Here is a 16291-nt window from a genome sequence, read left to right on the forward strand (position 1 = left end):
GTCCCCACTTTCTGGTGAAGGAACTGAGGCTCTGCCTAGTCCATAGAGCCCTGCCTGCCTGCTGAGAAATGAAAGCAGAGTGCCTGGCCCTTCCGGGGGAGTAGGTGTCCAACATGTTCCCAACATGCGTAACACGCAGAGAAAGCTGACTGCCTTAGAAATTTAGGCCAGGAGTGACATGCGCTGCTGGAGGATTGTATTTGTGTGTGGGGGGGTTCCCCCATCTTTCTGAGCACCACCATGTCATATAGGAGCACACTGCGGCTGTACCACTGCTGGAGAAGAGGAGATGCATTGCCTCTGAAGCAGAAGCTTGATTGCCCTGGAAGGCCGCAACTGCCGGAGACATCACTGCTAATTAATTGGCTCAGAAATCACAATTCCTGTGTCTAGGTATCTGTCTGCACTCAGCCCTGAGGACCACAACTGCCAGAAATGTTGCACTGCCTCATAGGACCTGCCATACTGACCTTTTCCAGTGATTCCTGTGTCGGAGGGAGGTCACTGTTGAGTCCCCCGATATGAGAAGCTTCTGCTGCAAAGTGCAGAGATGTAATCTGTGCCCGCTGTACCGCTAGATCTGCACCAGCCATTGAGCTGGCAAAGTGGGCCTTATTATGCAAGTGGAACAAAGCATTAAAAGCACACAGAGGAATTTGGTGCAAGCACTTAAGAGTTTTTGCAGAGTGAACTTCTGAGTTGACAGCTGTCAAACTGAGGTGATCTCCTGTGCCTAATTAATGTCTATGCCTGCCTCATCCTGGGGGATAGCAGACAATAAAGATGTCCTAAAATGGGGAGAGGTTAATGAGAGGAGGTGTAATGCCTTACTGAAGATCATATCTGAGATTACAAACCCATAAGTGTGATTCCTGGTGATCAGTTCAGCATTGATTTGGGCTGTGAGATTAAAGTGCCATTATTTAAAAATAATAATAATAATAAGCCCAAGGCTGGACAGTACACTGTGTCTTTGGCTGACTGGTGAGTTCTGAGGCCTTGTCCCCCAAACTACCTCTGTGAGAAGACTTGGACTGCTTTCCTTTGTTACCCTGGGAGTCAAGTGCAGAAAGGGTAGTACTTGACTCATTTTGCAGAGTCATAGTAAGACGCACCCCAGGACATCAGTGGCAAATGACCTCAACCATCACTGCAGGGCCTAGAAGAACCTGTGTGACCCGTGGCCCCATGAACGTGGTCTAACAACAAATAAGAATTTATCTGGACACTCTCAATGAAAATCTAAGTGTGTGCTTGTTAGAAATGGGGGTCTCTACTTGGCAGAGGTAGGTACCTTTGTCCAAGTAGGGACCCTTCTTCCTAGCCAGGGTAAGGGGGATACACTTCTAAAATAACCCCTGCTCACCCCCTTGGTAGCTTGGCACGAGCAGACAGGCTTATCTCAGAGGCAATGTGTAAAACATTTGTGAACACATACAGCAATGTAGTGAAAACACTACAAAGGGACACCACACCAGTTTAGAAAAATAAGGAATCTTTATCAAAACCGAACAATAACAAATGACAGAAATCCACAATACAGTAGTAAAAATATGACTTTCAGATGGTAGAGATAGTTCAGTTCAAAGCAAATTGCAGATGCAACATGTTTCACACAAACTACCTTGGATGCGTCACGCACCAAGCAAAAAAAAGGGTTGCAGGGAAGGTGATGCGTTGGTTCGTTCTACTCAGAAAAAGTGATGCGTTGGTTCCTTTTTCCAGGAGAGGTGATGCATCAGTTCCTTACTCGTGCGCAGGGGAGGTGATGTGTTGGTTCCTTACCAGAGAGGAGGTGATGCGTCAGTTTCTTAGTGCGTGGGGAGATGTTGGGTCGGTTTCTTACTGCGTCCCCCAACGATGCGAAAGACTTGGTGCCACGATGTGATGATCTGGGACGGTGCGTGGATTCTTGCAGCCGCACAGCAGGGCTTGCGTCCGAATCAGTGCGGTGATCTTGGACTTCGGAGATCGTTGCACTCGAAGCTGCGTGCAGTGATTTCTCGAGCCGTGGCAGGCGATGCGACTGTTTCTTTGGTGAAGCGTTGGAAACAGGTACGGATGCTTTTCAGTTTTGAGTTGATTTTCCAACTCCCAGCGGAAAACAGTCTCTAGAGGTCCAAAACAACAGCAGGCACCCATTTGTAGGTCAGAACTCACAGCAAGAAGTTCAGGGGTGCTGGTGGTGAAGTCTTTGTGTCCCTGAGACTTCAGAACAGGAGGCAATCTCAGTTTCAAGCCCTTGGAGATCAAGCAGTCCTCAAGCAGTCCTCAAGCAGGGGACACAGCAAACTGCAAAGTCCTTTCACTTTTTCTTTGCAGCAAGTAGCCACTGCAGGCCAATCCCAGACAACAAACAGCACAGGGGCAATATTCCTCCTCAGCTTCTGCGGCTCTTCTCCTTGGCAAAGGTTCCTCTTGATTTCCAGAAGTGATATAAAGTTCTAGGGTCTGGACCTCAATAATTATACTACAAAAGCCTTTGTTCTCTGATGGCAGAGAAGCCCTATGCTCAGTCAAAACCAGTTCTGTCCTCGCTGGTGCAGCTTCCTGGCAGGAGGTGGAAACAGCATTGTGGAAGACGGACCAGGTCCATTCAGTTGAAAGGAAATCTCCTCCCCTACTCTAAATGCAGCCCAGGTCTATTCAGCCAAGCCCTGATTCATCAGACTCTCTGGAGCCAATGCTCCTCCGCAGCCCCTGCCATTCCAAAGCCAGACATGCAATACACAAACCTAACAGAGGCACATTAGATGGCTAAACAAGAAAATACCTACTTTCTAAAAGTGGTATTTTCAGACACATAATACAAAAATCACCCTCCCTAAAAGATGTATTTTACCATTCTGAGTTCAAGCATATCAAACTTGATTTTCCTTCCTTGTTCCCAGGGGTAGTTATGCTTATAAGATGTTATAAGCAACTCACCATGGGAACAGGTAGCCTCGCGATAGTGAAAAAGGACATTGGCAGTAATTCACTATCAGGACATGCCACACACATCCTTTTACATACATTGCACCCTACCTTAGGGGTGACTAACATGTAAGAAAAGGGAAGGTTAGGGCCTGGCAAGTGGGTGTACTTGCCAGGTCAACATGACAGTACCAGACTGCACACAGGCACTGCAATGGCGGGCCTGAATTACATTTACAGGCTGCTTATGTGGGTGGCACAATTAGTGCTGCAGCCCACTAGCAGCATACAGGCTCTGGGCACACACAGTGCACTGTACTAGGGACTGACTAGTAAATCAAATATGCCAATCATGGAATCACCAATCCATAACAATAATTTACAAAGGGAGCACTTGCACTTTGGCACTGAACAGCGGTGGCAAAGTGCCCAAAGCATCTAGACCAGCAAAACCGGAAAATACAGGAGTCAAGGCAAAAAATCCAGGGTAAACCCAAGCCAATGATGCCAGTTCTAACAGTGATCTTCTCCAAACACACTATGTGTAAAGATGATATTATCTACTTATATAACATACTCTAGAAACAGTGATCTTCTTCAAACACACTATGCGTAATGATGATATTATCTACTTATATAACATACTCTACAAACTTAAATGTCATACAGGTTTTAATAGGTGCTAGTCATTTTATCTAAGAACTTTGGGCCTTGCAACGTATGAAGACAGCATGTGAATACCAATACAAATGTAATCTATTTAGGAAGGAGGGGTGAAAACCTGACATGTCTCTGATGAGAGCCAAGCCTCTCACCTGCAGGTAACAGAGTGCCCAGCCTGATCTTGCTCCTTGTCCCATCAGCCTTTGACGAAATCAACTCATTCTCAACTTCCATCTGAAAAGCTTGCTGAGTTGGGTGAATTCCTCTTTTGGTTTCTTTCATTTCCAACTTTGCTACGTTGGCGAATACGGGGTATTGTTGTTCAATTTCCCTTCTGCTTTCATCTCTACGACACCGCCCCTTCATTTTAACTCCTCCCTATAGCATTTACAGGGTTTATTTCTCCTTGCCTTCTTCAGTTTGCCAACCTGATCTAGAGTTATAAGCCTTGCATTTTTCCAAAAATTGCAAACTGTCTGCATGCTGGCTTCCTGGCACGGTATATTTCTAATTCCTTATCCCCCACTGTTGGTTCAGGACCGAAACCAGTTCAACAGATGATAAACTGCTCTTTCATTTTGATGTCCTGTTTAGCCAAGTGGCCTTGAAGTGACATTATAAAGGTATGTGCTGAAGGAACAGAATCTTCTCGATTCATTTATTTTCTCCTTTCTCAGATATGTTTCTTAACTACATGGTTATCACAGTGCCATTAACAACCTTCTAACATCTCAATCCTAACCGGTTAGGTGTGTTTTTTATGTTTTGTAACATTATAACACAAGCTCATGTACTCAGGGATTGCAGTGGCAGCATGTAGCGCTCTACAAATACATACAAACTTAAAACTGATGTAGAGAGCAATAAATATCTCTGAAAATATTAGTGCCATTTGTATAATATGCATCACATGGGAAAACTGTCTCTTAGAACTGTTTACTGATAACAATACTACCCAATGCAATGGTTCTCATTTTATTGGTGTGGTGTAGATAAAAGGCTGTCAAACTACTCACACTACAACCTTTGATATTTAAGTTAAATGCAAGTGTCTGCATGAGGCCCCTTAATCCAATAAGGATTGTAATAAAACAAATAGGATTCTGCTGTTGTAGAACCCCCTAAACATGGGGTACACCCAGCTATTTCCTTAGCCCTAAGAGGTGTTTGCTCATCACCCCCTCCCCCTTTCGAAGAAAAGGAAAACTGGCAGTTGTCTCCCATTTTTCTCTGTAACTCATTTTGATTTGGAGTGTCAGGAATCAGAGAACCCTGTCAGAGATACTCGCACCTACATTAGTGATTTGCAGTTGCCTTACCCTGATCACTGAAAGAAGCAGAGACACTCGGTAACCGGTGTGTATAATGATTAGTAAATGATGATATACAATCACCACATAAACTCTGTGCATCAAAATGATGAGAACTGTCATGAATATTTCAATATAATAGTTGGGATTCTGTAATCCCCTTATAAACAGCAGTGTCTAATTTCTTTGTAATCTGTGACTCATGACGCACCCAGTCACTGATTATAAAGAAAAGAAATCAGAACTCGACTATTATAAGTTATTATTACTACATTCAAATCCGGACATCACAATGACTGTTGGCAGAGCCAGCAGCCAAAGTGAGAGGCAGCCCAGGTCACAGAGTATAATTGAAATGGCTGTTTAATGTAATGAAAACAGAACATTGTTTTTCTTTCTTTCTTCAGCTCTATCTTGATAGTTTACTATGGAAAGCAGTGAGAATATGGTTATATTTTGCTCTCCTTAGAGAAAAGCTAGAATCTTTCTGCTTGTTTCTACACATTCTGAGCTACTGCAGCTTTTTTTTTAAACGGACTTGTATTGAACTCTTTTAAATATCTAACAGGTTTTTGATGTGTTTAATTTTGCATTAGAGGTTTTATTTCTATTTTTCATGTTTGCAAACATGCTCGCTCTTTCACATTAAAGAGCTACGCAGCTAGGTGTTAAGTGGTTTGTGGGAAAGGTGATGGTGTCACCATGTATTATATGGCATAGCATACTCCCTGTACATGATAAGGATATTGCAAGTCACCTCGGAGGCCCATAACCTAAGCTTTCGGCCTCGTTCCTCTATATTGTTATGGAACTCCTTGGTGACATGCAATAACTTTGCAGTGTACAGCAGGGCGTACTTTATCCCTTATATTAATATTTCAGCAGCTATAATATCAAGCAGAATGAATATTCGAAAAACTCAAAGAATCCCGACTATAATTGGATTAGGGGTTGATTATTGTGGGAGCCCTGGTCAAGCAGCAACCACACTCCTTGGCAGGGTGAAGCACAAGCCAAACCTAAATTAACTTGTGTTTCAACTTGGCACAGAGCAGTCAGGTTTAACCTAGAGTCAATGTGTAAAGTATTTGTGCAACACTCCAGACAGTAATAATATAAAAAAAACACACAGAAAGGATCCCGCATCAAGTTAGAAAAATAGAGTGATTATTAATATTTAAAACAAGCTGTCAATAAAGCTTGATTTGTTCAGCATAATTAGTGAATTAAGTATCATTGAGTCTTTTTCACGTGTAAATTATTGAAACTACCTTCTTGCAGGAATGTTGCGGGCAGTCAATAACATAATCCTAAAAGTCAGGGCCAGACCCATTGTGGTGGCTACAATTTCAAATTAAATATACATATAGCTGCATTTAGGACCTGTTTTAGAGTCTGGAAGAGAGTGTATTCCGACCAAAGGACACGGAGTACCCTCTCTGCCAAACTGAACTTCCACCCACCAAGTATGTCAGTGGCGAAGACTACTCCGCTGGTATATACCTCCGACAGCCAAACAGATTAAAGGCCTTTAAAGGTTTTACCATGTGACTGCCTGCCCGATTTAGAGTGGGGGTCAAATTACTCTGTAAGGGTCAGTAAAAACCTGTAAATTACCCCATGGGAGAAGTCTCTCATGGTGAGGGGGCATTTGTTTTTTTTATATTTTCAACAAAAAAAATCCCGCTTTGAAATTTTTGGGGGAATGTAAAATAAATATTGTTTGTCATGTTGATGGAACCATCCATCAAACTTCCAATGCATTGTCAGTATTGTCAAGAGCCACTGTGACAGTGGTTCCTGCCACTGCAAGAAATGTCGACTGGGCCGGTGGATATCTCTAAATTCTCCAGGCGGGGGTACTCTTAGCACAGCAGTATTAAAGCCATGCTCCATGCCGATGGTATCTGCATCCACGAACTCAAAATGAGGTATTATGGAAGGATGAAACCTGGACAAACTAAAGGCCAATTGTTATCTGACATCTGTTATGTGTATACAATTGAATTTCCTTCAGAAAAAATGTGTTGTTTACATTTTTTCAAACTTTGTAAAGTGTTTCTAAGAAGTAAAACATTTTGTATTTCTTGTAGGATACTGCAGGGCAAGAAAGATATCGTACCATTACCACAGCATACTACCGTGGTGCCATGGGTTTCATTCTGATGTATGATATCACAAATGAAGAATCATTCAATGCAGTGCAAGACTGGTAAGTAGTAAGTAATATATGTGAGGAAATATTTGCTCTACATCTGCTATTCTGAAATTCAACAGTTCAAAACAACAAAGTTGTTCATACCTTGAAAAATACCATAAAAGGGATATAATACATCTCTGTTCATATGTGTAACTAGTTAAACATATACACTAGGTTCTCTGTATGCAATGCACTCCACTTGATTTTAATGATTATGTACTTAAAACCAGTAAAATCATTTGAACACATCATATGCTTCACATGGTAGAGAACGGTTTTAGGTTTTTCTCATTTTAAACGGACCATCCGGTGAATGATGTCACAATATGTCTCAAAACCCAAGCAGACATCATAAAATCAAAGCAACATTCTATAATTCCTACTGGTGGTAAATGCTAGAGATGCAGCACTGGGCAAAGAGAACTTTTTCTTTATGTAATAAATTGCTCTTTTAAGGCCAGCTGATCTCATTGTGGGCAATAAAGTTCATCATTTCCCAGCTGATGGCCTGCAGCAAGCCAGCTACAACTAGTAGTAATGCACTTATCTCTGATTGTAATTTTACACGTAGTGTTAATCCGGAAAGATGGATTCAACTGCCTGACAGCATTAACTTCTGCAGTAATGAACGTTATTTACTGTCCAGCAGTATTTACCAGTTACTGCCTGCAACATTTCTACCTGTTCATTGTTGGAAGTCTTAGGGCGTGATTTAGATCTCGGCGGACGGGTTACTCCATCACAATGTGACCGATATCCTGTCTGCCAAAATATAAGTCCCACAGGATATAACTGGATTTATATTTTGGTGGGCAGGATATCCGTCACTGTTGTGATGGAGTAACCCGTCCACCAAGATCTAAATCAGGCCCTTAGTCTTGCTGCCACTGTCTCACCAGCGGATGAAACCTCGATCAGTAATATACTAAATGCTGATCTGAATGCAAATATCGGGGCATATTTATGAGTTCTGGCGCATCTCTGCAAATCAGCAGGGATGCGCCAGAACAAATGCGTCACGCAAAACTACCCTTGCGTCACGGCGGATGCGCCGCATTTACAATGCGGCGTGCTGTGGCGCAAGGGTAGGCAGATGCGTGACGCATCTCGTGACGTAAGGGCGGCGCATCTCTGGAGTCGCGTCGCAAGCGCTACGCGACTCCAGCAATTCTCGGGTGTGCCCTATACTTAACGTGCTTCGTCAGTCATTACGCCTGCTTCAAGCAGGCGTAATGAATTGACGTAGCAGCGTCGCACAAGTGCCTGCGTGAAATCTTGTAGATTTCACGCAGGCACTCTTGCGAGGCGCACCTGCCCCGGAACGCGCACATGTGGCGCAGGGCTTTACAACGTGATGCATCTGCCTAGATGCGTCACGTTGTAAATGGGTCGCAGGGATGCGCCACGTTTACGCCGCCGTTGCGTGACGCAACGGCGGCGTAAACGTGGCGCAAGTGCCTTGTAAATCTGCCTCATCATATTTTTGTTAACATTTCATACCTTTGGAATTCTGAACCTCGTATATTTTTTCGTAGACAAGATCATTTTTGTTGTCGTGTCTCATGACCACAACCGGAATGCTTCACAACTCCCATGATGGGAAGACCCCGTTCACACAAGAGATACTGAGTATTGTCAAAACTCGTTAAAGAATGTATCAGGGACGAAACCCCCGGGCAATGAAGAAGAGAAAGTTCTAGTGGATTGGTCCTTTTTCTTCATAAACCAAAATTACTGCATTTGTAGTCTTTCTTTCTGTGGACTTTTCTATTTAATCTGTTTATAGATCAATTTTTGCATATGTAAAATAATGTGTCTGTTCATGTGCTATAGATGTTATATTTGCTGAGCTGTTAAAGGTCACCTGCCTTACTGTACTTGTCTTGCTATGTCACACCATGTACGCGTATTTTCACAAAAGAGCCCCTCCCTGCTACGCTTTTCTGAGTCACTCACTAAATTACTGTGGACAGAGTATGAGGGAAGACGATATTGTGTGTTTGTGTCAGTGTGATGCACAGCTCACTCACAAGCTTGCTTAAGGTATTTGGTTGCTGCAGTGTTGTTTTCCACACAATTTGTAACATGTTGTAAATAAATCTTTGCTTTCTCAGATTGCTGTTTTTTTTTGCAACAACAGCATTCTTCCATGTATTTCTTTTCCTGTTTCCACACTTCTGATGTTGCCTTCTGCTAGAAATTTTACAAGAACTTGCCTCAGTAGGAGATATGAAGAACTTTGTCAAGATAGAGCATCTACATGATCCCGCTGCCCCATGTCAAATCATATCTGTTCCACAAGGCAGACCGTCCATCTCAAGCAAGTCAGGCACTTATGAGTGTTTACTTGCAATAGGGAGCAGACATTACACTTTCTAATCCTGTTGCTGATTGTGCTTTGCTAGCATGTGCAAAGTTTTCGAAAATCAACCTTTCCTCACCCATGCCAGCGGAATCCACAATGAAAAATTTCAGGCATTTCCTCCTGTATTCCCTTGTTTTTTCAGATCGAGGGATAAAATTACTAAGGGCCCCATTAGGATGGCGGGCGGATTGCCCGCCAGGCTGGCGGTAGCCACCGCCGGCCTGGCGTGGGCAATCCGCCTGCCATTCTTGCTGCAAAGACCCCCCCACCATATTAACATGGTTGGGGGTCCGCGGCGGACAGAGAGACCGTCCACCGCTTTTCCGCCCTGGTCGCCTTGCCGGGGCGGAAAAGGGTTTATATGGTGGCGGTGTCTATCAGACACCGCCATCCATATTAGGAATTTTTAATGCCTTTCCCTGACGGCAATGCCGCCATGGAAAGGCATCGCATCAGGGAGTCTGCTCTGGGGGCCCGTTGCAGGCCCCCAAGGACTCCGGGGGGTGGAGGGTGCAAATGGGGGGTACCCCCCAACAGTTCCATGCACAACATGGCAGGCACCGTGCTGTGCCTGCCATGTTGTGCATGGAAGTGCACTGCATGCCTTCCTACCATTGTAGCGGGCGGTGCTGAGTGCAGCGCCCACCACAATGGTAGGAATGCTGAATGCGCCCGCCACTGTGGCGGGTGCATCCTAATGCCATGCATGGGACCCCCACCCTTATGGCGGGCGTTCCCTGGTACCGTGAGGATGGCGGGCGGGCATAGTCTGCCCGCCATCCTAATGGGGGCCTAAGTTTTGAAGCGTTTTGAGGTGTTTTTAAACTTTTACCAACATTTACGGGCAAAGCTACAGTGCAGAAAGCATTATTCTCTGAAATTGTTAGACTTCCCAGCGTTATATATAGGACTATCGTGTTATCTGTAGCAGCAATGGGTGAAAACCATATGATCCTGGTTATTTCTATGTATGCTTTGAAGCATGGGAGTGGCTTTAAGCTTGTGTGCCATCCAGTGGTGGCTGGTGACTTTTGAAAGTGATGAGCGTAAAAGTTCAGTAACACATCCAAATGGCAAGCAAGTACAGCAAGCAAGCCTGTCATAAGCGTGGTTCGTGGGGGCTCTCCCCCCCAAGAAAATTGTGAAAAAAGAGTGGGCAAATGGTGCATTTTCATGCATTTTGAGAAAGCAAGAAGGTTAATAAAGCAATTGTAAAGATGTAGTTATGAACACAGAGATTCTATCCTTAGATATTTTTATATTTAGTAATTACTCACGTCATGTGCACAAAGGTGGGGGCTGTTACTCCGGGAAATGTCCAGGAGGAACACTATGTGTTTTTAAAATACCCCTCAGACACTATGAATCCCATAGTGTCATGCTTCATCATGGGGGTCTTCCCGTCCCACTACGGGGCGGGGCGCGCTGCGACCGACGACTACATGGGAGCACTATATTTCGTGATAGGCTATGTGTGGTGTGGGTAATGGGAGTGGTAGGGAGTGTGGTGACTAGTAAAATAAACTTAAAAAATGTCCTGGCTAGTAGAAAAAATATATTTTATTCGCTTCTCCAGCTGGAAATGTTGAAAAGGGGTTAGGTAGGGTGTATTTAATATGCCCTCCCTGGTCGACATGTTTCGTAAGCAGTCCCCCCTGCTTTACTCATCAGGACCATATGTGATCCGTACTACACTCAAATAAATCTAAATATATGTGATATGCCTATTGTCCTAAAAACAGATTGCAAAATTAGGCAAATCTGTTTTGAAAAGGGTTGATAATTCACCCCTTCAAAAATTGGCTACTAGACCATATAGTTCCTCATTTAAACTGGCCTCATGAGCTCGCCACAGAGGGAAGGGTGTCTCCAATGGTAAACAATGACCTGAGATCCGTCCTCTCCTTCCCACTGGCTTCCGTGCTGCTCCGATGGAGCAGCACGGAGGCCGGTGGGAAGGAGAGGACGGATCTCAGGTCATTGTTTACCATTGGAGACACCCTCACACACTATGAATCCCATAGTGTCATGCTTCATCATGACCGATGGAGCAGCACGGAGGCCAGTGTGAAGGAGAGGATGGATCTCAGGTCATTGTTTACCATTGGAGACACCCTCCCCTCCGTGCCTGAATTGTAAATAGCAAAACACACAAGATGATGGACGGAATGTTGCACAATGGCAAAACATTCACCCCCAGTCACGGATCTAGTTTTAATCCATCGTTATTTTGCTCACCAAGCCACCCCAGTTCAGACATGGCCATATGCAAATCAGTCTTGACCCTGTGCCTCATGGGAACAGTCCAGCCCGAACTGCCAAGTCATGTCTTCCCTGTACCGGAAACAAGAATCCTAGGACCGGTTTCTGGCTATCAGCCATCTTCATCCAGGATAGCTTGACTCCAGTGGCGTAGTGAGCAAGGGACCCACGTCTGGGCATACCCTTCCCACACAGGGAGAACAGAAAAACACACAAGATGATGGACGGAATGATTCACAATTGCAAAACATTCACCCCCAGTCATGGATCTGGGTTTAATCCATTGTTATTTTGCTCACCAAGCCTCCCCAGTTCAGACATGGCCATATGCAAATCAGTCTTGACCCTGTGCCTTATGGGAACAGTCCAGTTAGAACTGCCAAGTCATGTCTTCCCTGGACCGGAATCAAGCATCCTAGGACCGGTTTCTGGCTATTCAGGTCCAAAAATATTAGAGGCTGACACCCTCTAATAGCTAGTAGCTGCCTAGGCCGATCGTAGTCTAGGTTGGCAGTTTGGTAGTTCTGGTTTGAAGGTCTCCCCTCCTAACCATTTTGCCTTCTAGTTTGTTGGGGTCTCCCTGGAGGGTAGAAGTAACCCAGTGGAAGGGCTCCTATAGCCCGCTCCTGTCTCCAGTCATCCCTACTTAGGATTGCTCGGGTGACTAGTGGATTTCTAACATTTATCACTATACAGTCTCCCTGCATAACCTTGGGCCTCCAACCCACCCAACCGACTCTGCGAAGTGTTAGGATCGCTCCTGCATCCTCATAAGGAAATTGCTTATCATTAGCTAACTAGAACATGCGTATATTTTTTAGTTCCTGATGGGATTCGTTTTGCCCCCTCCCAAGCTCGGGAATACCTGTCAAAATAACAACATAAGGGGTTGAGGCAGGTGGTAGATTGATGCACGCTGGGGGTAGGTTTTATTTTTCTGTACTTTTAAAAAGTCCTACACCCTCCCGCTGTCTGCTTTCATGTCATTGCCTACTGTTATTTGGTTGTGAAGGTGTTAAATTGGCCCTACTAGAACTTGTAGTACACTGTCTAGCTTGATTTGGGGCGGTGATGGTAAGGGGGCCATTCTGTACAGAGGGAGGGGCAGCCTTGTTGATGCTGGGTGGAGCCTGGGCTTCTTGACCACTGTCAATCCCTTCCCTCCCATTTATTACCCCTCTATTACCTGCCCGGACCTCGGGCAACATAGCCAGCTTATCAACTCTTTCTACCAGCATTTTAAACTCATCCTTTAGAATAGCCCTTACTTGAATTTGTAAGTCCACCACTAGATTTGTGACCCATGCAGGATGTTCATTGGCCACTTCGGTGCTACTGGATGATCCTCCTTCCCCAGTGTCTATGTCATCCATAATTTCTTCTGCAACCTTCTTCCTTTTAACCCCCTTTGTTGCTGGTGCTTTAGTTTTTCCTTTTTTCACATGTTGTGTAGGTGCGACCCCCGTATGTAGTTCAGCATTGGACACTTCGTCTGTAGTTATCTGGGCCCTGGGGGTATCGCTAGCCAAGGGTCCCAATGCTTGTGTGGTATCCAAATCTAGAAACATCTCTCAGTCAGCTCTATTTCTGTTGTCACCATTCCTATTGCTCTCTCTAACATACTGTCAATGGAGATGGGTTGGGCTTTAGGTTTTGGTTTCGGGAGTGCTGTTTGTTTCTTTTCTGCACAGATTCGCTTACCCATTTTTTTCTACTTGTTTTCTGCTTACTTTGTTGATGTAGATGTTATAGGATCACCACTTATGTTCAAATATAGTAGTAGGGCACCTGCACTTATAGCGCATTCTGTTTCCCTGTAGCGTGGAACTCGTGTGGCCTGCAAAGGCGGGCCCATCTTGAGCCCATCATAGCCCGGAAGAGGCTGGGCTAGGCCACCCCTCTGACATCGAACAGGCCAGGCGAAAAGGCTCATGTGAGACTTTTGGTTAACTTTTGGACACCTTTTGGGGAATAATATGTTTCTGATATTCTTGCTTTATACACCCAGCAAGTGCTTGATTTTTATGGTTGCCTTTGTCACTTTTATGCCTTCCCCCGCAGAAGTGCTGTGTATGTCTTGTGATATTGTTAGGGCTTGGGGGTGGGAGGCTGTTAATTGCATCATTAGTGCCTGGATGTGTTGTTATTGCTCGATAGCGACTGGCCTGGGCAGAGTTAGCCTCCTTTTTCCGCCCTCTGGGCCTGGACTTTGTCTCCTGTATTAGACTGGATAAACGAAAAAATACCCGAAGAGATACAGGTGGTTCGCGGCCTGGTGTAACTCATAACGACCCAGTTCCTTCAATTCTCTCCAAGTCATCCTTCCTCACATATTTAAGAAAAGCAACAGAGCTATCAATGATGAAATTAGCACAGTGGAGCAGTGGCTGGGTGTTCGATTTTCCCCTATGGATCCTATTTTGGACCCTCGGTCTGACTCTATGAGGATTGATGCTACAGAGAAGCGCGGTGTGACTCGGCTAGATGGGGCCATTGATACAATTGTTACTGCAGATGTCCACCTTCGAAGCCTGAGTCTGCGATCAGGAACTCTCCAGTTGACTGTGGTCCACCGGCCTCTAAACGAAAAAGAAGTAGAAAGTGTGATAGATCTGCAGCACAAAGGGGGGCTAAAGTCAAGGGCAGATTGGCTCCCTCATCTACTGTTAAAGTCCCTGCCTATAAATTGCATGGAGACCATGCTGAATTAGATTGTGCTGGCATTATTCATTTTGATGATTTTGTTCCCAGGGTCCAGTAAATGCTAAAGAACGCAGTTGGTAAATGTTTAGAGAAATTGTCATCCATTGAAGTCCGTCACAATAATTTAATTCTGTTCTTTAAAACTAATTTGTCAACACCAGGTCTAGTGTCTGGCTCTTGAAGCCATACATCTGGAGGTGTGCAACAGACTGAACGAAAGATTGGGAGGGATTGGGAGGGAATCCGTACAGGAGCAGCTGATATATCCAAAGGCGACACTTGTCGGCCCCTCAGTCTGCCACTTTCTACCAAGGTTACTTTGTTGACCCCACTGGTGCAGAATGGTGAGCCAAGATACTCAGAGTCGCTGGCCTACATGGGAGATGTTCAGGAGGAATTCAGCAACTAAGATACTTCAGGGGGAGTCTGGTGGTGTTTTTACTAAAGATGGTTCAATATCCTCGTAATTAGTTATTTGTCTTCCCTCAGCTTCTGCCCCTTATTTTGTGGTTCTCCCTGGCGTCCCTAATTCAAAACAAGGGATTAGAGAAGATTATTCGAGCTTAAGAAATAAAGTTGGCTACTGGCTGTCTCAATTGAGTAGCAAGAGGCACTCGCTGACCAATAGGCGTATTATGGACAGCAGGGTGGATTGGGTGGGACCAACCCCAAAAACCATGCATGGGGAGTGTATAGCTGCTAACCTTTTTTTGTCCCATAGCTGTTCCTATGATTTTGAACCTGGCCAGAAAGTCTCCCTGCACCAGCATTATCCAGGCTCTTCCCCTTGGGTATTTTGCATTGCCCACTCACTGGTAGCCCAACATTAATTGTGGAATAGCGCTTGTACCAAATGTATTTGTTGTGGAGCCATGAGACCAGTTATAGCTAGTGATGTTGTTATACAAGCAATGAGAAGATTTGAGGTCCAGGGGCAAACGCAGTAAATTGACTGCATGTTCCTCATTCTGAGGAGGATTCACTCACGGAGAGTTACGTGACTGGGACCATAAGAAAGACAACTCAGAAAGCAATTCTTATCCTCTGCACACACATATCTAGTACACAATTGACATGCGTCCGTTTATACAACAGTAAAGAAAATAGTTTGTTATAATCTTTTCTTTGTCTTTGATTCGAAACGCCCAGCCAACACGTGTTTTGTCGATAGAGGAAGACCCCAGGACTTCTTCGGGGCTGTCAGGCTCTCTATCCTCTTATCACTCGGTCCTCACCATATTCTATATCATGAACCAGAAGTCTTCCGGTTCACGATATAGAACACGGCGCGGACTCCACCTATTCTGAACAGCGTATTCGCTTTCAGGACTAAATAGAAGAATCACGAACAGCGTCTCATACCAAACGTAATCACAGTCAGGTGAAACGCCAATCAATGTTGCAGGAAGACTGAATCACTCAAAACTAGGCGTCTTTTGGACATTAGACCAGCCGGGTCGGAAGTAGAACCGGCAGAGAAGACAGAGTGATAAAAGGATATGTGCTTGTGCAGAGGATAAGAATCACTTCGTTAACAGACGTCTGGGTCGGAATATTAGAGGCTCTGGGGTTTTTCCCTCACCTCTAGCATCACTTAAACGCTATTTTCCTACGGACGCAAATTTATAGGCACCAATTACATCCTAGAACTAATGACACCCCAATAAAACAGTCAACAACTCAGAAAGCAGTCCAAGGGGTAGGTTGCTGTATCGCCGAAAGCCATTCCATTAATGCTGATATCCTGAAAGGCGGCCTTAGGCTAGCTCCTTGGAATGTAGTAGTAAAAGAAATTACCTTGATTGGTTGGCATCTCTTAGAACATTTTCCATAGCATGTTTGCAAGAAACGTTGGACATAGAGTGTTCCTTT

General features: G+C 44.6%; 1 protein-coding gene across 1 annotated transcript in view; it reads left to right on the top strand.

Annotated features, from left to right (window-relative positions):
- RAB3C (RAB3C, member RAS oncogene family) overlaps window positions 1-16291 on the top strand; it is a 422835-nt gene that overhangs the window by 236857 nt on the left and 169687 nt on the right. Inside the window, exon 2 of the mRNA XM_078675123.1 lies at window positions 6983-7101. Coding sequence (XP_078531249.1) covers window positions 6983-7101 — 119 coding nt within the window. The remainder of the gene's footprint in view (window positions 1-6982; window positions 7102-16291) is intronic.

This window comes from Lissotriton helveticus, chromosome 2_1 (assembly GCF_964261635.1).
Source record: "Lissotriton helveticus chromosome 2_1, aLisHel1.1, whole genome shotgun sequence".
Taxonomy (NCBI): Eukaryota; Metazoa; Chordata; class Amphibia; order Caudata; family Salamandridae; genus Lissotriton; species Lissotriton helveticus.